This window comes from Ovis canadensis, chromosome 14, assembly GCF_042477335.2.
Source record: "Ovis canadensis isolate MfBH-ARS-UI-01 breed Bighorn chromosome 14, ARS-UI_OviCan_v2, whole genome shotgun sequence".
Lineage (NCBI taxonomy): Eukaryota > Metazoa > Chordata > Mammalia > Artiodactyla > Bovidae > Ovis > Ovis canadensis.
The window spans coordinates 28,863,639-28,885,608 of record NC_091258.1 but is presented as its reverse complement, the minus strand read 5'-3'; the positions used below and the strand labels follow the sequence as shown (position 1 = coordinate 28,885,608).

General features: G+C 37.1%; 1 protein-coding gene across 1 annotated transcript in view; it reads left to right on the top strand.

The window, feature by feature from the left end:
- ITFG1 (integrin alpha FG-GAP repeat containing 1) overlaps positions 1-21,970 on the top strand; it is a 298,770-nt gene that overhangs the window by 194,796 nt on the left and 82,004 nt on the right. Inside the window, exons 11-12 of the mRNA XM_069549789.1 lie at positions 18,626-18,776; positions 21,344-21,452. Coding sequence (XP_069405890.1) covers positions 18,626-18,776; positions 21,344-21,452 — 260 coding nt within the window. The remainder of the gene's footprint in view (positions 1-18,625; positions 18,777-21,343; positions 21,453-21,970) is intronic.

The window sequence follows — 21,970 nt, the reverse complement described above, 5'->3', positions numbered from 1 at the left end:
AAATCCAACTCTTCCTCATAATTTTGCTATTTATTACAAAGATATCATCATGGCTCCAATCATTTTAGCCTGGAAAAGTTCAATTACCTTTGACCCCACGAAGCAGGTACAGTCTTCTTTCATAATGTAATTTTCAGACATCTTTTCCATCAACATTGCCACCTCCCTAGTTCAAGACACTTTCTGCTTAGCCTGAATTATTATTTTAACAGTTTCCTTCTTGATTTTTTTTTAAATTTGGTATCCCCTTCCTTTCAATTCTGCCTATATCCTCTGGATCTTGCTCCATCAATTATCCCCCCTTTGTCTTCAGAATCTTCTCATACTACCCTCTTTTCCCTCCAATCTTTATTTAAATATGTACAAGTCTCCCTAAACTTAAAGATGTTTTTGTGACTCTGGACAGCTGTCTCTACTTTATTACCTGAAATTTACCCTTAATCTGCCACAGTATAGCTTCAGGCCATCCTACTGTATTAAACCTCTCATTCAGTCCCTCTAACTGATAATCCAGTAGATACTTAACAGTCTTTATGTCACCAAGTGTTTGTCCACATTTGCTGTTGATAACTTACTCCTTAAACTTTGCTGGTTCTCTCTATATTCTAACTATTCCTATGCCATCTCTTCTGAGAACTCTTCTTCACCTTGGCCACTTTAAATGCTGATATTTCTTAGGGTTCCTTGCTCAGCCCTTGTTCTCACTCTGCATATTCTCCATCTACTTTGGCTACTTCAGTTACCATTTAGAAGCTGAGGACTTCTAAATCCTGGGATCTGGGCCTCACACGTGTGTGTAACTGCCTAGTGCATCTTCCCCTGGGTGCTCTACCAATGGCACCGCAAACCTGAAACTATCTTCTCTTCCCTAAAACTGTTCTTAGTTTTCTGTTTATCTCAGATGGTGTTACCATCATTCACCCAGTCATTCAGATCAGAAATATTGGAAGCCATTTTTCATTTCCCTTTCATTTCATCCTTCCCTTTCCCCTCATCCAGCTCATCACTGCATTGCACAGTATTCACAACTAAACAAGAACTAGTGTCATTTCCTAACCAATCTTTGTTCCTCTGTGTGTATACCTCATAAGTTGTGGTGTGTCCATGAATTCCTTACACTGAAAGTCTCAATATTCTGTTTATATCATTACCCAACTAACAAACAAAATGACCATTACATTTCACTTTACATAATTTAAAACACAAATATAACACATAGAAAAGAAAAATGTTGCAGTGGCCGCCAAATTAGCTCATGTAAGGAATGCCTTTGACTAAAGATAAAGTAAAACATGACAGGATCTTTTCTAACCACTTATTTGACAGGAGCTTACCAGTCAGTCTTTCGTTGTATTAAGTTTGGCCTTCTCAGTTGACCTTGCTCTGCTGAAGATGCTTGCTTCCTCTTTTCATTCAAGAAATGTTTACTTTTTGCCCACTGACTCTAATAGCTTAGCTGCTATTAGGGGAATAAAAGTGTTGCTTTGCCCAGAGCTCAAGTGAACTTTACTCTGGATATTATCATCTCTTTTCATATATATATATATATATATATATGAAAATATATATATATACACACACACATACACCTATACATATATAGACATATTACCTTAGCTTAAGATTCTGCATTTAGCAATATCTGGGCAGCATGGATTTCAGAGCAACAACTCAAAAAAAGAAATATTTCATTCTTTTTAGAGAATTTGACTTATTTGTATCTCTTCTTAGTTTGTTTTTCTTCTGTGTGTAGAACTGCCTTTCTTAAGATTTACCCAGAAAGACAGACATATCCCCAAATTGAAGCTCCTTTCCTTCCTTGTGAGCCTAGGCTGGTAATGAAATTGGGGAATTAAGAGAAAAGAGAGTTACGGACCATCTAGAAGAGCAGAATTCACTGGATATAGAAATGACTAAAGTAGACCCACAAGCTCTTAGAGCAGCCAGGAAGAAAATCAAGCTTAAAAGTTAAATGGTTCATCAGCTACCATTCTTAATGAGATATAAGACAGATGCACACAACATATTAACAATAACAGCTTAAAATAACCCAGTTTTTCAAGTGGTAGCCAGTTTTATAGCCATGAAGAGGAATTAAAACCAACCTCAAGTCTGCACACTGAAAGTGTGAATATTGGCCTGTTCAGAGAAGAAGCATCTGATACTGTGCGTTTTGCATATTATGTCACGTAAACATTTCCTATGGATATTTTTTGTGATTTAAAATTTTCTGCACACATTGTATGAAATGGAGAAGACGAGTGTCAAAACCATTGAATTTGTACTTTTTTTTTGGGGGGGGGGGGGTGGGGTGAGGTGGTTTGTTTTTTGCCGTGCCACGCAGCATGCAGGATCTTAATTTCTGACCATTGCTCCCTGTAATGGAAGCACAAAGTCCTAACTACGGGACTGCCAAAAACTACCTTATTTCCTATTAACAGCTTTTCACTTACTATGTACAATTCAGTGGCTTTTAGTGTACTCACAGAGTTGTGCACACATCACCACAATTTTAGAACATTTTCTTTGTCCTAGAAAGAAGCAACCTGCCTTAGCCACAACTCTCCAATCTCACTAGCCCTAAGAAATGACTCATTTTATCTCACGTTTGCCTGTTCTTAGCATTTCATATAAATGCAATCATATAATATTATTACATAGTAGTCTATGACTGGCTTGTTTGACTTGGCTTGTGTTTTCAGGGTTCAAGTATATGGTAGACTCTATCAGCACTTCATTTGTTGTTAAATAATATTTCATTGTATGGCTACACCACATTTCATTAAGTCATCAGTTGCTATGTATTCAGGTTGTTTCTACTTTGGGGCTATTTTGAATAACAATGCTGTGAACGTTCATATACAAGTTTTTGTGTTCACATGTTTTTGTCCTATTAAAATATACCTAGAAATGGAATATACTTAGAAATTGAACTCTGTGTGGAACCACTTGCGGAACAACCAGACTGTTTTCTGAAGCATCTGCGCTATTTTACATTCCCATCAGCTGTGTATGAGTTCCAGTCTTTCCATAAACTCACCAGTATTTGTTATTATTTGTCCTTTCTGTTGTCGCTGTCCTAATAGGTATGAAGTGTTACCACACTGTGGTTTGCAGTTTCCTGATGCGTGATGAGGCTGAGCTTCTTTTTGTGTGCTTACAGGCCATATATGTATCTTGCTTGGATATTTATCCACTTTGATCCTTCACCCATTTTTAAAATTGAATTACTTGTCTTTTTATTGTTGAGTTATAATAATTCCCAACAATATGTGTGTTGGTGAGTATATTTCTTCTCTGTCTATTCTGTTCCAATGATCTGTTTCCCACCTTTGTGGCAGTTACTGTTGGTTTATAATGAATAGTGAATTAGTGTAGTATAAATCCTCAAACTTTATTCTTCCTTACCAATATCATTTTGGCCATCCTAGGTCCTTAACATTATCTGTAAATTTCAGGATCAGTTTTTCAATTTCTCAGGGAAAAAGTCTCCTGAGATTTTGATTGACATTACATTGAATCTGTAAATCAATATGGGGATAATTACCATCTTAATATCAAATTTTCTGCCCAATATCAAGTCTTCTGCCCATAACTGCCATGTGTGTGTATGTGTCCCTTTTTTTAAATTTAGGTCTTTAATTTTCTCAGCAGTATATTATGGTTTTCAGGTCTTGTGCATCTTATATCACTTTCCTAAGTATTGCATTTTTTATTGCTTTCTCATTCATACATTTGTCCTGAAGCTGATGATTGTTGTTTGCTAGTGTATAGAAATACAGTTGACCTTTGTATATTGATCTTGTATTCTGCCACCTAGTTAGCTAAGTGCTTATTATTTCTAGTAGTTTTTTTGTAGATATTAATAGGATGTTATAAATAGGTGGTGCTTATTATTTCTAGCAGTTTTTTTGTAGATATTAATAGGATGTTATAAATAGGTGGTGAGAAAATTTATGAAATTTTTTTTCTTTCTTTCCAATCTTTTTGCTTTTTATTCATTTTTCTCACCATTTGCAATAGCTAGAATGTAATACAATGTTGAATGGATGTGGTAAGGGTAGATATCTTTGTCTTGGAGGAACAATGCTGCTAGGAGAACAGCATTCAGTCTTGAACTGTTAGTATGATGCTCATTGTACGTTTTCTGTGGATGCCTTTTATCACACTGAGAAAGTTCCTTCTGTTCCTAGTTTGCATTGAGAATGGATATTGGATTTTGTTAAATATTTTTCTACCTTTATTGAGATGATCATGTGGTTTTCCTTTTTTTGTTTATTAATCTGCTGAATTAAACTGATCTATTTTAAAATATTAAAGCAACTTTGCATTCCTGCAATATATCCTACTTGATCATGATTTTTTATCTTTTTACTCTATCTGTAGTCCTCACTTGAGAGATACTCAATTCACTGAAACATGTCCATGTCAGAATCATGTCGTATCTTTTCATGGTTCCTTGGTTATCATAAAGCAGAGACATGATTTCAAAATGCATGAATTTGAGTGAACTCTGTATCGGACAAAGCATAATCTGAATCTGCTGTTGAATTTGATTTTCTAGAATTTTGTTAAAATTTTTTATATCTGTGTTCATGAAGAATATTGGTCTATAGTTCTCTTACAATATCTTGGTATTGATGTATATAATGTGGCTTCATGGACTATTTTCTCAAGAATTTGTGTAGAACTGTTATTATTTCTTCTCTAAATTTTTGGTAGAATTCATCATTCAAACCATTTTTACCTGAAGGTTTTCAGGGTTTTTTAGAAGACTTAAAATTACAATTCAGATTTCCTTATCTTCTGAATTAGCATTGGTTGCTGTGGCTTCCAAGGAATTTGTTCATTTCATCTAACTTATCTATTATATTGGCATGAAATTTTTATAACATTCCTTTATTATCCCTTTAATATCAGTAAAATCTGTTGTGATGTTACCTGTCTCATTTTTGTTATTTGTAATTTCTGTCTTCTCTCTTTTTTAAAAAAATAACCATTCTAATTGGAAGTTTATCAGTTTTAAAACTGTTCTTCCCAAAGAAACTGACTTTTGGTTTTGTTGATTTTTACTGTTTTTCTGTTCTTTACTTCATTGCTTTCCTCTTTGTTACTACTTCCTTTCTTCTACTTGTTTTAAATTTTATTTGCTCTTATATGTCCAGTTTCTTAGGATCATTGATTTGAAATCTTTCTTCTTTTCTAATAAAGTGTTTAGTGCTATATATTTCCCCTGCTTTAATGACATACTACAGATCTTGCTGTGCTGTCTTTATTTTCATTCACTTCAAAGTACTTTGTGATTTCTCTTCTGCTTTCTTCTGTTGCTCATAGTTATTTAGTGGTGTTAAATTTCCAAATATTTGGAGATTTTCCAGATATCTTTTATTGATTTCTTTTTTTTCTACTCTTACAGTTTTATGAGACATAACTGACATATACTGACATTATGTTAAGGTTTATGGCATTATTTGATAAATGTATATGTTGAAAAATGTTTACCTACATTGAGTTAGTTCAGTTCAGTCACTCGGTTGTGTCCAGCTATGCAACTCCATGGACTGCAGCACGCCAGGCTTCCTTGTCCATCACGTACTCCCGGAGCTTAATCAAACTCATGTCCATCAAGTCAGTGATGCCATACAACCATCTCATCCTCTGTTCTCCCCTTCTCCTCCCTCCATCAATCTTTCAAAGCATCAGGGTTTTTTCCAGTGAGTCAGTTCTTCACATCAGGTGGCCAAAGTATTGGAGTTTCAGCTGCAACATCAGTCCTTCCAGTGAATATTCAGGACTGATTTCCTTGTGGATGGACTGGTTTGATCTTGCAGTCCAAGGGACTCTCAAGAGTCTTCTCCAACACCACAGTTCAAAAGCATCAATTCTTCAGTGCTCAGCTATCTTTATAGTACAACTCTCACATCCGTACATGACCACTGGAAAAACCAAAGCTTTGACTTGATGGACCTTTGTGGACAAAGTAATGTCTCTGCTTTTCAATATGCTGTCTAGGTTGGTCATAACTTTCCTTCCAAGGAGTAAGTGTCTTTTAATTTCATGGCTGCAGTCACAATCTGCAGTGATTTTGGAGCCCAAAAAAATATTCTCACTGTTTCCATTGTTTCACCATCTATTCACCATGAAGTGATGGGACCAGATGCCATGATCTTAGTTTTCTGAATGTTGAGTTTCAAGCCAACTTTTTCACTCTCCTCTTTCACTTTCATCAAGAAGCTCATTAGTTCTTCAGTTTGTACCATAAGGGTAGTGTCATCTGCATCTCTGAAGTTACTGATATTGCTCCCAGAAATCTTGATTCCAGCTTGTGCTTCATCCAGCCTGGCATTTCGCATGATGTACTCTGCATGTAAGTTAAATAAGCAGGGTGAAAATATACAGCCTTGACATACTCCTTTTCCGATTTGGAACCAGTCTGTTGTTCCATGTCCAGTTCTAACTGTTTCTTCTTGACCTACATACAGATTTCTCAGGAGTCAAGGAAGGTAGTCTGTTGTTCCCATGTCTTGAAGGATTTCCCCCAGTTTGTTGTGATCCACACAAAGGCTTTGGCATAGGCAATAAAGCAGTAGTACATATTTTTCTGGAACTCTATTTTTGATGACTCAAAGGATGTTGGCAATTTGATCTCTGGTTCCTCTGCCTTTTCTAAATCCAGCTTGACATCTGAAAGTTCACATACTATTGAAGCCTGGCTTGGAGAATTTTGAGCATTATTTTGCTAGTGAGAGGTGAGTGCAATTGTGCGATAGTTGGACCATCCTTTGGCATTGCCGTTCTTTGGGCTTGGAATGAAAACTAACCTTTTGCAGTCCTGTGGCCACTGCTGAGTTTTCCAAATTTCTAAATATCCTGGCATATTGAGAGCAGCACTTTCACAGCATCATCTTTTAGGATTTTAAATACTTCAGCTGGAATTCCTTCACCTCCACTAGCTTTGTTCATAGTGATGCTTCCTCAGGCCCATTTGACTTGGCATTCCAGGATGTCTGGCCCTAGTTGAGTGCTCACACCATTGTGGTTATCTGGGTCATGAAGATCTTTTTTGTATAGTTCTTCTGTGTATTCTTGCCACCTCTAATATCTTCTGCTTCTGTTAGGTCCATACCATTTCTGTCCGTTATTGTGCCCATCTTTGCATGAAATGTTCCCTTGGTATCTGATTTTCTTGAAGAGATCTCTAGTCTTTCCCAGTCTGTTGTTTTCCTCTATTTCTTTGCATTAATCTCTTCAGAAAGCTTTCTTATCTCTCCTTGCTATTCTTTGGAATTCTGCATCCAAATGGGTATATCTTTCCTTTTCTCCTTTGCCTTCCACTTTTCTTCTTTTCACAGCTATTTGTAAGGCCTCCTCAGACAACCATTTTGCCTTTTTGCATTTCTTTTTCTTGGGGATGGTCTTGCCTTCCTGTACAGTATCACAAACTTCCATCTGTAGTTCTTCAGGCTCTGTCAGATCTAATCCTGTGAATCTGTTTGTCACTTCCACTGTATAATCGTAAGGGATTTGATTTAGGTCAAACCTGAATGATCTAGTGATTTTCCCTACTTTCTTCAATTTAAGTCTGAATTTTGCAATAATATATTATCTCACATAATTGCCATTTTCTTCTTAATATGGTTAAAACAGTAACTAATAGCAGCTTTCTTGATGGCTCAGTAGTAAAGAATCTACCTGCAATGCGGGAGATCTGGGTTTGATCCTAGGTTGGAAAGATCTCCTGGAAGAGGGGCAGTCCACTCCAGTATTCTTGCCTGGTGAATTCCCATGGACAGAGGAGCCTGGCAGGCTACAGTCCATGGGGTCTCAAAGAGTTGGACATGACTGAGCAACTAAGCACAGCACAGCACATAGTATTATTAACTGTAGTCACCATGCTATACGTTGGATCCCCTGAACTTAATCATCTTATAACTGAAAGTTGGTGCCCTTTGACCAACATCTCCCCATTTCCCCCACCCTTCAGCCACTGACAACCACCATTCCACTCTCTGTTTCTGTAAGTTCATACCACATATAAGCAATATCATACAGTATTTGTCTTTCTGCATCTGATTTATTTCACTTAGCATAATGTCCTCTAGGTTCATCCATGTTGTCACAATGGCAGAATTTTCTTCTGTTCTTTAAGGCTTAATATTCCAGTATATGTGTATACCACATTTTCCTTATTCATTCCTCCATTAATGGGCACTTAGATTGTTTTCTTATCTTGACTGTTTTTGCTGCAACAAACATGTGAGTTCAGCTCTCTTTGAGTTCTTGATTTCAATTATTTTCAATATATATCCAGAAGTGGGATTACTGTGTGGTAGTTCAGTTTTTAGTTTTTTGAGGAAACTTTGTATTTTACATCTGCTCATGTCATTAGCAGCATATTGAAAAGCAGAGACATTGCTTTGCCGACAAAGGTCCATATAGTCAAAGCTATGCACATGACTATTTTTCCAGTAGTCATGTATGTATGTGAGAGTTGGACTATAAGGAAGGCTGAGTGCTGAAGAACTAATGTTTTTGAACTGTGGTGTTGGAGAAGACTCTTGAGAGTCCCTTGGACTTCAAGGAGATCAAACCAAGCAATCCTAAAGGAAGTCAGTCCTGAATATTCATTGGCGGGACTGATGCTGAAGCTGAAGCTCTAATACTTTGGGCACCTGATGCAAAGACCTGACCATTAAAAGAGACCCTGATGCTGGGAAAGATTGAAGGCAGGAGGAGAAGGGAATGACAGGACAAAATGGTTGCATGGCATCACCAACTCAATAGACATGAGTTTGAGCAAGCTCCAGGAGATGGTGAAGGACAGGGAAGCCTGGTGTGCTGCAGACCATGAGGTTGAAAAGAATAGGACACAACTGAGCAACTGAACAACAAAATATCATTAACAGGCCTTCAAGGTGGCTCACTGGTAAAGAATCCACCTACCAGTACAGGAGACACAGGAGATGAGGGTTCATTCCCTGGGTTGGAAAGATCCCCTGGACAAGGAAATGATCACTCACTCCAATATTCTTGCCTGGGAAATTCCATGGATAGTGGAGCCTGGCAGGCTACAGTCCATGGGGGTGCAAAGAGTCAGATATGACTTAGCGACAAACAACAATATCTTAACACTACACTGTGTTGTTTAATTATCAATTATCTTTAAAGAGACTTACATAACTTAAATAACTTAAATTTGCCTGCATATTTCACATTTTCACTGCTCTACATTCATTTTTGTAAATGCACATACTCCTCTGGTGTTTTTTTCTATCTCCCTGATAGATTTTCTTTAACATTTATTATAGTACATAAGAAAAATATTGGCATAAATGAATATATATGTATTATTATAGGGCTTCCCTGGTAGCTTAGACAGTAACGAATTTGCCTGCAATGCTGGAGACCCAGTTTTGATCCCTGAGTTGGGAAGATCCCCTGGAGATGATGGCAATCCACTCCAGTAGTCTTGCCTAAAGAATTCCACAGACAGAGGAGCCTGTTAGGCTACAGTCCATGGTGTAACACAGAGTTGAGCACGACTAAGTGACTAACACTTTCACTTTCATGTATTATTAATCATTTAGTTAAAGAAACCATGCCTTAAAAAGCAAAATAAAAGGCTGGGGTGACATGTTTGGAACATATCAGAGTAATAACATCACATATAATAATAACAGCAGATATTGAAAGTGTTCTTTGCTGTGCTCTGGGCACTATGTTAAACCACAAACCATTTATCATTTATTTTTTCCTTTAATCCTTACAACAGCCATTTTAGGTAATGTACTGTTTTTACCCTCATTTTACAAGTAAAAATATGAGAATCCCAGGTAGTGGCCAATGCTCTTTAACAATCAGAGATCTAAATACCAATAATTTTAAAAAGTGCCAGTTCTTGAAATATGAATAGATAATAAACATAAAGGTAATACTCAGCATCTCTCATAATCAGGAAAGTGAGATAATTTTTCAGTTACCCAATTGGCAAAAATAAGCAGTGTTACTAATATTGTTAGGATAAGAAAGATATACTTGTATACTCCTAGAAGTATAAATTGGTACATTGTTTGGAACACCATTTAGCTTTACCTGTTGATATTTAAAATATGCATATCTTTTGACTAGATGACTTTATTTGGAAACCCTTATACAAATTCTCAATGAAAAATAATGTGTGTGTGTGTGTGTGTGTGTGTGTGTGTGTAATGGGGAACAGTTGGAAACAACCTGATTATCAGTAGCAGGGTGTTAAAACCGAATGATAACTTAGCTATATAATGGAGTAAGCATTGAAAAGTACACACATGTGGGGAAACAGGCAGCTAGATGTGCTGCTGCTGAGGAATATAAATTGGTACAACTTCTCTGGGGAGAATTCTCAAAATAGACATCAAAAGTCCTCATTCAGATTGTATCCTTTTTCCCCACGTGTATGCTATATTACTGAGTAGAAAGAAAAATATTGCAGAATCATACGTATAGTAGAACTCAATTGGAATTGGTTTTTGTTGTTGTTGTTGTTGTTGAAGGATATATGTACTTAAATTTTCTATGTTCCCAGAAGAAGGTTTGGAAAGATGCTCACTAAATTGCCAACAGTGATTATCCCTGGAAAGAAAAGATCTCAACTTTTTTAATGTCTCTATTGCTTGAATTTTATAATAACTTTTGCAATAGTTTTTTTTTTTAAGTTATATTGGTTGTAATTGTATAATTGCCAAAATACATAGAGCAATTGACTCAAAGAAGCAAGACCATTTCCCCACAAGGGTTTCCAAACCTAATGAATCAGTATTGTGTCTTCCTGGGCTTAAATGGAATTTTATTTTTATAGATGTGGGGCTTTACCTATAGGGCTCAGTGGAGCTTAAAAAAACTGAAATTTTTCAGACCTCATGTTGCTGAATATAAGACAAACCTGTTTAGTGAGCATTTAGCCAAGAACAGTGATATGTAGCATTTATAATCTTTGCAAATTCATATCAGAAGTTAAAATAACATATTAAATTATTTAACTGCAATTAGAGTTTTTGTTGCAGGTTACATTGTGTATTTGAAACTATGGCTAGAGTTGTAATATAATAATGAAATCCTTGAATCCCCATTTTGAAAAGGGAAACCAGAGGCAAGTGCTCACTCAGAATGTTGCCAGTGTAATGCATTGGTCACAGAAGATTGTAGAAAGGCTGCACTGGCTCTGCAGTGGTTAAGACTCAGTGCTTTCACTGCCATGGACCCAGGTTCAATCCCTGGTCAGAAATCTAAGATCCCACAAGCTGCATGGCGTATCCAGAAAGAGAAAAGAAAAGTCACCTTTATCACTGGTTCTCATGTTTTAACATTATTTAATAACAAAATAGAGTAGTCTTCATTTCTGTGAAATATATAGTAAAATTGTTTAGCTAGAAAGGTAGGATGAGTAAATACCTGTAAAAAGGTTATTAGGCTGGTGCAAAACTAATTGCAGTTTTGCGTTGTTGAACTTTGCCATTTGATGGTGGAATATATTCTTAAATACATGTGGTTATGTTATACATCATTCTAATGTGCATTTCTTGCTTTATGTATTTTGCTAATCAAATATTGCTGTTTATTTTATATGTATTTTAGGCTAGGGAAATGATGTTAGGCAAAAAGCAAATTGGAGCGATTTTCTTATTTGAGTTCAAAATGGGTCGTAAAGCAGCAGAGACAACTCGCAACATCAACAATGCATTTGGCCCAGGAACTGCTAATGAACACACAATGCAGTGGTGGTTCAAGAAGTTTTGCAAAGGAGATGAGGAGCGCAGTGCCTGGCCGTTGAAAGTTGACAATGACCAACTGAGAGGATCATCAAAGTTGATCCTCTTTAAACTACAGAAGAAGTTGCTGAAGGACTCAACATTGACCATTCTATGATCATTTGGCATTTGAAGCAAATTGAAAAGGTGAAAAAGCTTGATAAGTGGGTGCCTCATGAGCTGGCCCCAAACCAAAAAATTGTTTTCAAGTGTCGTCTTCTCTTACTCTAGGCAACAGCAACAAACTTTTCGATCAGATTATGAAGTGTGATGAAAAACAGATTTTATACACCAGCCAATGTCCACCAGCTCAATAGCTAGACTGAGAAGAAGCCCCAAAGCACTTCTCAAAGCCAAACTTGCACTGAAAAGAGGGTCATGGTCACCGTTTGGTGGTCTGCTGCCAATCTGATCCACTACAGCTTTCTGAATTTCAGCGAAACCGTTGCACCTGAGAAGTTTGCTCAGCAATTTGATGAGATGCACCAGAAAATGCAACACTGCAGCCAGCATTGGTCAACAGAAAGGGCTCAATTCTCCACGACAATGACTGACCACACGTTGCACAACCAGTGCTTCAAAAGTTGAACTAATATGAAGTTTTTTCACATCTGCCATATTCACTTGACCTCTCGCCAGTCGACTACCACTTCAAGCATCTCGACAACCTTTTGCAGGGAAAATGCTTCCACAAACAGCAGGAGGCAGAAAAGGCTTTCCAAGAATTTGTCAGTTCCCAAAGCGCTGATTTTTAATTTTTTTTAATTTTTATTTTTACTTTATTTTACTTTACAATACTGTATTGGTTTTGCCATACATTGACATGAATCCACCACGGGTGTACATGTGATCCCAAACATGAACCCCCCTCCCACCTCCCTCCCCACAACATCCCTCTGGGTCATCCCTGTGCACCAGCCCCAAGCATGCTGTATCCTGCATCAGACATAGACTGGCGATTCGATTCTTACATGATAGTATACATGTTTCAATGCCATTCTCCCAAATCATCCCACCGTCTCCCTCTCCCTCTGAGTCCAAAAGTCCACTATACACATCTGTGTCTCTTTTGCTGTCTTGCATACAGGGTCATCATTGCCATCTTTCTAAATTCCATATATATGTGTTAGTATACTGTATTGGTGTTTTTCTTTCTGGCTTACTTCACTCTGTATGATCAGCTCCAGTTTCATCCATCTCATCAGAACTGATTCAAATGTATTCTTTTTAATGGCTGAGTAATACTCCATTGTGTATATGTACCACAGCTTTTTTATCCATTCATCTGCTGATGGACATCTAGGTTGTTTCCATGTCCTGGCTATTATAAACAGTGCTGCGATGAACATTGGGGTACATGTGTCTCTTTCAATTCTGGTTTCCTTGGTGTGTATGCCCAGCAGTGGGATTGCTGGGTCATAAGGCAGTTCTATTTGCAATTTTTTAAGGAATCTCCACACTGTTCTGCATAGTGGCTGTACTAGTTTGCATTCCCACCAACAGTGTAGGAGGGTTCCCCTTTCTCCACACCCTCTCCAGCATTTATTGCTTGCAGATTTTTGGATTGCAGCCATTCTGACTGGTGTGAAGTGGTACCTCATTGTTGTTTTGATTTGCATTTCTCTAATAATGAGTGATGTTGAGCATCTTTTCATGTGTTTGTTAGCTATCCATATGTCTTCTTTGGAGAAATGTCTATTTAGTTCTTTGGCCCATTTTTTGATTGGGTCGTTTATTTTTCTGGAATTGAGCTGCAGAAGTTGCTTGTATATTTTTGAGATTAGTTGTTTGTCAGTTGCTTCATTTGCTATTATTTTCTCCCATTCAGAAGGCTGTCTTTTCACCTTGCTTATATTTTCCTTTGTTGTGCAGAAGCTTTTAATTTTAATTAGATCCCATTTGTTTACTTTTGCTTTTATTTCCAGAATTCTGGGAGGTGGATCATAGAGGATCCTGCTGTGATTTATGTTGGAGAGTGTTTTGCCTATGTTCTCCTCTAAGAGTTTTATAGTTTCTGGTCTTACATTTAGATCTTTAATCCATTTTGAGTTTATTTTTGTGTGTGGTGTTAGAAAGTGATCTAGTTTCATTCTTTTACAAGTGGTTGACCAGTTTTCCCAGCACCACTTGTTAAAGAGATTGTCTTTACTCCATTGTATATTCTTGCCTCCTTTGTCAAAGATAAGGTGTCCATATGTGTGTGGATTTATCTCTGGGCTTTCTATTTTGTTCCATTGATCTATATGTCTGTCTTTGTGCCAGTACCATACTGTCTTGATGACTGTGGCTTTGTAGTAGAGCCTGAAGTCAGGCAAGTTGATTCTTCCAGTTCCATTCTTCTTTCTCAAGATTGCTTTGGCTATTCGAGGTTTTTTGTATTTCCATCCAAATCTTGAAATTATTTGTTCTAGTTCTGTGAAAAATATGGCTGGTAGCTTGATAGGGATTGCATTGAATTTGTAAATTGCTTTGGGTAGTGTACTCATTTCCACTATATTGATTCTTCCGATCCATGAACATGGTATATTTCTCCATCTATTAGTGTCCTCTTTGATTTCTTTCATCAGTGTTTTATAGTTTTCTATATATAGGTCTTTAGTTTCTTTAGGTAGATATATTCCTAAGTATTTTATTCTTTTCATTGCAATGGTGAATGGAATTGTTTCCTTAATTTCTTTTTCTGCGTTCTCATTATTAGTGTATAGGAATGCAAGGGATTTCTGTGTGTTGATTTTATATCCTGCAACTTTACTATATTCATTGATTAGCTCTAGTAATTTTCTGGTAGAGTCTTTAGGGTTTTCTATGTAGAGGATCATGTCATCTGCAAACAGTGAGAGTTTTACTTCTTCTTTTCCAATTTGGATTCCTTTTATTTCTTTTTCTGCTCTGATTGCTGTGGCCAAAACTTCAGAACCTTGTTGAATAGTAGCGGTGAAAGTGGGCACCCTTGTCTTGTTCCTGACTTTAGGGGAAATGCTTTCAATTTTTCACCATTGAGGATAATGTTTGCTGTGGGTTTGTCACATATAGCTTTTATTATGTTGAGGTATGTTCCTTCTATTCCTGCTTTCTGAAGAGTTTTTATCATAAATGGATGTTGAATTTTGTCAAAGGCCTTCTCTGCATCTATTGAGATAATCATATGGCTTTTATTTTTCAATTTGTTAATGTGGTGAATTACATTGATTGATTTGCAGATATTGAAGAATCCTTGCATCCCTGGGATAAAGCCCACTTGGTCGTGGTGTATGATCTTTTTAATGTGTTGTTGGATTCTGATTGCTAGAATTTTGTTGAGGATTTTTGCATCTATGTTCATCAGTGATATTGGCCTGTAGTTTTCTTTTTTTGTAGTATCTTTGTCAGGTTTTGGTATTAGGGTGATGGTGGCCTCATAGAATGAGTTTGGAAGTTTACCTTCCTCTGAAATTTTCTGGAAGAGTTTGAGTAGGATAGGTGTTAGCTCTTCTCAAAATTTTTGGTAGAATTCAGCTGTGAAGCCGTCTGGACCTGGGCTTTTGTTTGCTGGAAGATTTCTGATTACAGTTTCAATTTCCATGCTTGTGATGGGTCTGTTAAGATTTTCTATTTCTTCCTGGTTCAGTTTTGGAATATTGTACTTTTCTAAGAATTTGTCCATTTCTTCCACGTTGTCCATTTTATTGGCATATAATTGCTCATAGTAGTCTCTTATGATCATTTGTATTTCTGTGTTGTCTGTTGTGATCTCTCCATTTTCATTTGTAATTTTATTGATTTAATTTTTCTCTCTTTGCTTCTTGATGAGTCTGGCTAATGGTTTGTCAATTTTATTTATCCTTTCAAAGAACCAGCTTTTGGCTTTGTTGATTTTTGCTCTGGTCTCTTTTGTTTCTTTTGCATTTATTTCTGCCCTAATTTTTAAGATTTCTTTCTTTCTACTAACTCTGGGGTTCTCCATTTCTTCCTTTTCTAGTTGCTCTAGGTGTAGAGTTAGGTTATTTATTTGACTTTTTTCTTGTTTCTTGAGGTATGCCTGTATTGCTATGAACTTTGCTCTTAGCACTGCTTTTATAGTGTCCCACAGATTTTGGGTTGTTGTGTTTTCATTTTCATTATTTTCTATGCATATTTCGATTTCTTTTTTGATTTCTCCTATGATTTGTTGGTTATTCAGAAGTGTGTTGTTCAACCTCCATATGTTGGAATTTTTAATAGTTTTTCTCCTGTAATTGAGATCTAATCTTAATGCATTATGGTCAGAAAAGATGCCAAAGCGCTGATTTTTGTGCTACAGGAGTAAGCAAACTTATTTCTTGTTGGCAAAAATGTTTTGATTGAAATGGCTCCTGTTTTTATTAATAAAGATGTGTTTGAGCCTAATTATAATGATTTAAAATCCAGAGTCCAGAACTACTATTACTTTTGCACCTAACCTAACATTACAAAATATAATTTTAAAATCACTTATTAGACAGGAGACAAAGTAGAAATTATTTTTCCTTCTAGTGGAAGAACATTATTATATGTTAGGTCTTGATCAAAGCCACCTCAAAATTTTCCATGTAAATGTTATAATCTGATGAGATGGATGAAACTGGAGCTGATCATACAGAGTGAAGTAAGCCAGAAAGAAAAACACCAATACAGTATACTAACACATATATATGGAATTTAGGAAGATGGCAATGACGACCCTGTATGCAAGACAGGGAAAGAGACACAGATGTGTATAACGGACTTTTGGACTCAGAGGGAGAGGGAGAGGGTGGGATGATTTGGGAGAATGACATTCTAACATGTATACTATCATGTAAGAATTGAATCGCCAGTCTATGTCTGACGCAGGATGCAGCATGCTTGGGGCTGGTGCATGGGGATGACCCAGAGAGATGTTGTGGGGAGGGAGGTGGGAGGGGGGTTCATGTTTGGGAACGCATGTAGGAATTAAAGATTTTAAAATTTAAAAAATAAAAAACTAAAAAAAAAAAAGAAAAAGAAAAAAGAAACCCAAAAAAAGAAAAATAAATAAATGTTATAATCTGTAAGTTTAAACTATTTGTGTTAAAATTTTTTAACTAGGAAAATAATGTGAAGCCAGTCATATATTAAGTATATCAAATGAATATTTTGCTTGTGTTTCATTACTTTCATGAACACTAAAAAATTTACCTTTCTTACAATAGAACTTTCTTTTCTAAAATGCTCAAACCCAAAGTAATACCCAAAATAATATTTTCACATGAAAAAAGAAATCTGTCTTGATAGTTTTATTTAAAATAATTATTAGAATTGAACAGTAATACAATTTAAGTCTTTTAGCTTATTATTTTCTATGTAACATAAAGGGACATGAAGGAATGTAAATATTAGAAATTGTCTAATACAGGAGTATAATCTATTTACTAAAGTTACTTCTGTATTTAGAGAAAATATTTTTACATGGCATGGTGTTGCACTACATAAATAAGAGTGGTGATAGTATAAACAGTTTTACTAAGATTGAACTGGATGGCAGAATTGTTCTAAGTGCTTTGCAGTCAGTATTTCATTTGTTTTTTCTAACAATTCTGTAAGTCCTTATTGCTCAGCTTACAAATAAGAATCTGAGTCTTCAAGAGGTGAAATAACTTTTTTTAAGGTCACATAACTGCTAAATGACAGAAACATAATTTGAATCCAGGTAATCTGATTCGAAAATCCAAATTTATAAGCACATTGCCTATAGAGTAAGATTTTCAAAAGGGAGGACTTCATAGCTATGCAAAATACAATACTTTTTTTTTTTTTCTATCTTTTATCTGAGAGGTGCTCAGCCTACTATCCATCTGGGAAGCTAAAATTCTATCATTGTAGACTTACTGCTTTGGGTTTGTAAGACTTAGGGATGTCAAGAATCTCCAGTTAAAATGCAAATATTCACCTGAGGAATTATACACATCTAAAGGGGTTATGGTGACTGCAGCCATGAAATTAAAAGATGCTTACTCCTTGGAAGAAAAGTTATGACCAACCTAGATAGCATATTTAAAAGCAGAGACATTACTTTGCCAACAAAGGTCTGTCTAGTCAAAGCTATGGTTTTTCCAGTGGTCATGTATGAATGCTAGATGGACTTTGAAGAAGGCTGAGCACTGAAGAATGGATGCTTTTGAACTGTGGTGTTGGAGAAGACTCTTGAGAGTCCCTTGGACTGCAAGGAGATCCAACCAGTCCATTCTAAAGGAGATCAGCGTTGGGATTTCTTTGGAAGGAATGATGCTAAAGCTGAAACTCCAGTACTTTGGCCACCTCATGCGAAGAGTTGACTTATGGGAAAAGACTGATCCTGGGAGGGATTGGGGGCAGGAGGAGAAGGGGACAACAGAGAATGAGATGACTGGATGGCATCACCGACTCGATGGACATGAGTTTGAGTGAACTCCAGGAGATAGTGATGGACAGGAAGGCCTGGCGTTCTGCAATTCATGGGGTCGCAAAGAGTCGGACACGACTTAGCAACTGAGCTACTACTAAAGGGATTATGACAGTGTCCAGGAACTCAGAAATGAAACATGGGTTCACTGGCTGTGGAGCAGCAAAGGAGAGCAGAGAGATAGACTTGGGAACCAAAAAAGAAGAGAGAGGCCAACAACTGACTAACCCTGAGGACTTTTGCCAAAGGCTGAAAACGGATAGCCAACAACTTAATCTTTTTATGTTTCGGGACAGCAATTATTAAGACATTGAGTTTTTTTCATATTTCTTCAGTATAGACCATTTACCATCTCTTTGATTCTAGGAAATACAGCACAGCTGATGCTAGTCAGCATTGATATGTTTTATTATTAACGAAATACCTCTCCTTTGTCTCACAGCAATCAGCAGGCCTTTTTACTGGAGAATGTCCCTTGTACTAATGCAAGCTGTGAGGGGGCGCATCGTATGTTTAAAGTCTACTGGGAGCTGATGGACCTAAACCAAATCAGAGATGCAGTGGTTGCCACCTTCTTTGACATTTACGAAGATGTGAGTTCAGAGCTGTTCTGTGTGTTTGGAATCTAATTGCCTTCTACCTTGTCTCACTTTCACATCACCCTATTTAACCAGACAATAGATGAGATAATGAAAGCAAACAAGTTAATTAAAGAAAACCCCTTTTAATGTTAAATGACAGAAAGAACAAATTAATTGATACCACTGGCTGATCAGAACAGTGAAATATGAAAGCGTCTTTATCTCATTTTATGCCTGTTTAGATGAAACCACTAGAGAATTATGCTCATGGCAGTTGTGCATGTGCCCAAGTAGAGAGAACAGCCAACAGATAACAGACCCTTAACCCTGAGCAGGATCACAGAAGAATGAGTTCAGTGTGCTCTCTCTCTTAACCTTGTGAGCTAGAGGTGGCATCTATTGCCCCAGATTCTTATGACTGTCCTCTGTTCCAGGTGGCCTGGTAAAGGCACAAAGGGTCCTGGTTTTCTTCTTTCTAATGTCAAAAGCCAGTTTTGGGGGGAAAAAGTAAATTCTGATAAAAATGCATTAAATTCCAGAGTTAATATGTCACAATATATCGTTGTAAAATAACTTGATTACTTTAAAAAGTTAAATCTCCATCAGGACAATTATGTCCGACATTAACCCCGTTGGTTTTGTTTGGCTTTTGTAGGAGGCTGATCTTCAATTACAAGTATCTTCCAGGTCCTTGTTTTCCTCTGTCTCTCTGCTACCAACTCTTGTATTGATTCACTTTTTATAAGCAATTTCCAAGCATAAAAGTAATTGGGTAAAAATATAACAAGAAGAAAAATCAATAGAATTAACTGTAAATCAGCTTTTAATTTCTGTACATTAAAAAAACCATAAATGAAATTTAAAATTGAATCTAAACCTAGGAGATTAAATTAGCTATGAAAGAGTTAAATGATTAACATTCTTAACATGCGTGTGTGCATGCTAAGTGGCTTCAGTCATGTCCAACTCTTTGTAACCCTGTGGACTGTAGCCTGCCAGGCTCCTCTGTCCATTGGATTCTCCAGACAAGAATACTGGAGTGGGTGGCCATAGCTGCCTCCAGGGGATCTTCCCAACCCAGGGGTCAAACCCATGTCTCTTATATCTCCTTCAATGGCAGACAGATTCTTTACTACTAGCACCACCTGGGAAGCTCACATTCATAACAGGCTGTGCTGTGCTTTGTTGCTCAGTCGTGTCCGACTCTTTGCCACCCCATGGACCGTAGTCCGCCAGGCTCTTGTGTCCTTAGGGAGTCTTCAGGCAAGAAGACTGGAGTGGGTTGCCATGCCCTCCTCCAGGGTTTCTTCCCAACCCAGGGATCGAACCCAGGTCTCCAGCATAGTAGGTGGATTCTTTATCATCTGAGCCACCAGGGAAGCCCACATTCATAACGTAAAAAGGGTTTATTCAAACTGATACAAGTTACCAGAAACTCCCACTGGAAAAACAACATGATTAAGTCAATTTACTGGAAAAAAAAAAGATGTGAGTAAAAAAAACCTAACGTGAAAGATGGATCCTCCCTGTAGCTCAGACAGTAAAGAATCCACTTCTAAAGAATTCTATTTAGAAAATAGAATCTATTTTCTAAATTCTTAACAATTGCAATGCAGGAGCCCTAGGTTCGATCCCCAGGTTGGGAAGATCCCCTGGAGAAGGAAATGGCAATCCACTCCAGTATTTTTGCCTGGAGAATCTCATGGATAGAGGAGCTTGGCGGCCTACAGTTCGTGGGGTTGCAGAGTCAGACACGACTAGGTAACTAACACTAACTAATGTGAAAAGATAGGATAAATGATTGACCTCATAAAGAGTTAGCAGAATGAAAGTTTAAATGAACACCTTTTTTACCCCCAATTAAATTAGCAAAGCTTTCCACTTGTTTAGGAAAAAAGATAAGAAGCAGCGCAAATAAAAAGTTACCTTCTTTCTCTGATGATTGGAAATATTTCAGTAGTCCATGTCAAAGGCCTTTAAAAATTAATACATGGGGCTTCCATAGTAGATTAATGGTAAAGAATCCTCTTGCCAATGCAGGAGACATAGGTTCTATCCCTGATCTGGGAAGATCCAACCTGCTGTGAAGCAACTAATCCCAAGTGCCACAACTACTGAGCCTGCGCTCTAGAGCCTGGGAGCCACAACTGCTGAAACCCACACAACCTAGTACCTGTGCTCAAGAGAAGCCACCACAATGAGAAGCCTGGACACCGCATGCAACTGGAGAGTGGTTGTGGTGTGCAGGCTGCCTGTAGTGAGAGAAAAGCCCATACGGCAGCAGAGACCCAGCACCGTGAAGAATAGAGAAATAAGTTTTATTCTTAATTCATGCAGATATGCCTGGAAGGAAATACAGAAGAGTAACATTTATCTTCAGAGATTTAAATTATAGGTGTTTTTTAAAATTTTATTTATATTTAATATTCTAGGTTTTATATTTTTAATAGTATTTTTATTTTAAATATCAAGTTGAATAAGTAAGGTCTGTTTTTACATGATAAACATGTCATACATTTTCATCATTTTTTTTCAGTCAGTCTAGTAGTTTGTTCTTACCACTTTTATGTTTTTTCCAGGGAATCTTGGACATTGTAGTACTAAGCAAAGGGTATACAAAGAGTGATTTTGCCATCCATACCCTAAAAAATAACTTTGAAGCAGATGCTTATTTTGTTAAAGTCATTGGTGAGTATTTGTTTTATATGCTTTATTATTAAGTATTACCATCTGATTTTGTATTCTGTCAGTGCACATTTTCCAAAGAGTAAAACATGCTTCTGTGTAACAGCTCTCCAAAGCAGAGAGATCACCTTCAGTACAACACAACCACCCTGTTCAAATTTTGCCAGCTGTCCCACCAGTGGCTTTTTCCTTTCTGATCCAGAGTCTGTTCAGGAATACTACTGTCACATCTGCTCCAGTCTGGAATAGTTCCTTTTCATGCCCTTAGCAGTTTTAAAGAATACAGGCCTACACATTCTTTGCAGAAACGTCACTACATGGAATTTGGCGGGACCTATGCTGTGGCCTTTCAAAGCATCATATCAAGAAACACATGATGTTGCCCTGTCCCACCACCATGATGATACCCTTGATCAGCTGGTCATCTTGAGGACGGCTAGTTTTCCCACCTTAAATTAACTTTTCCCCCTTTATAATTGATTAGTGTTTTGTGGAGAGGTATTCTGATACTTAGTATACTT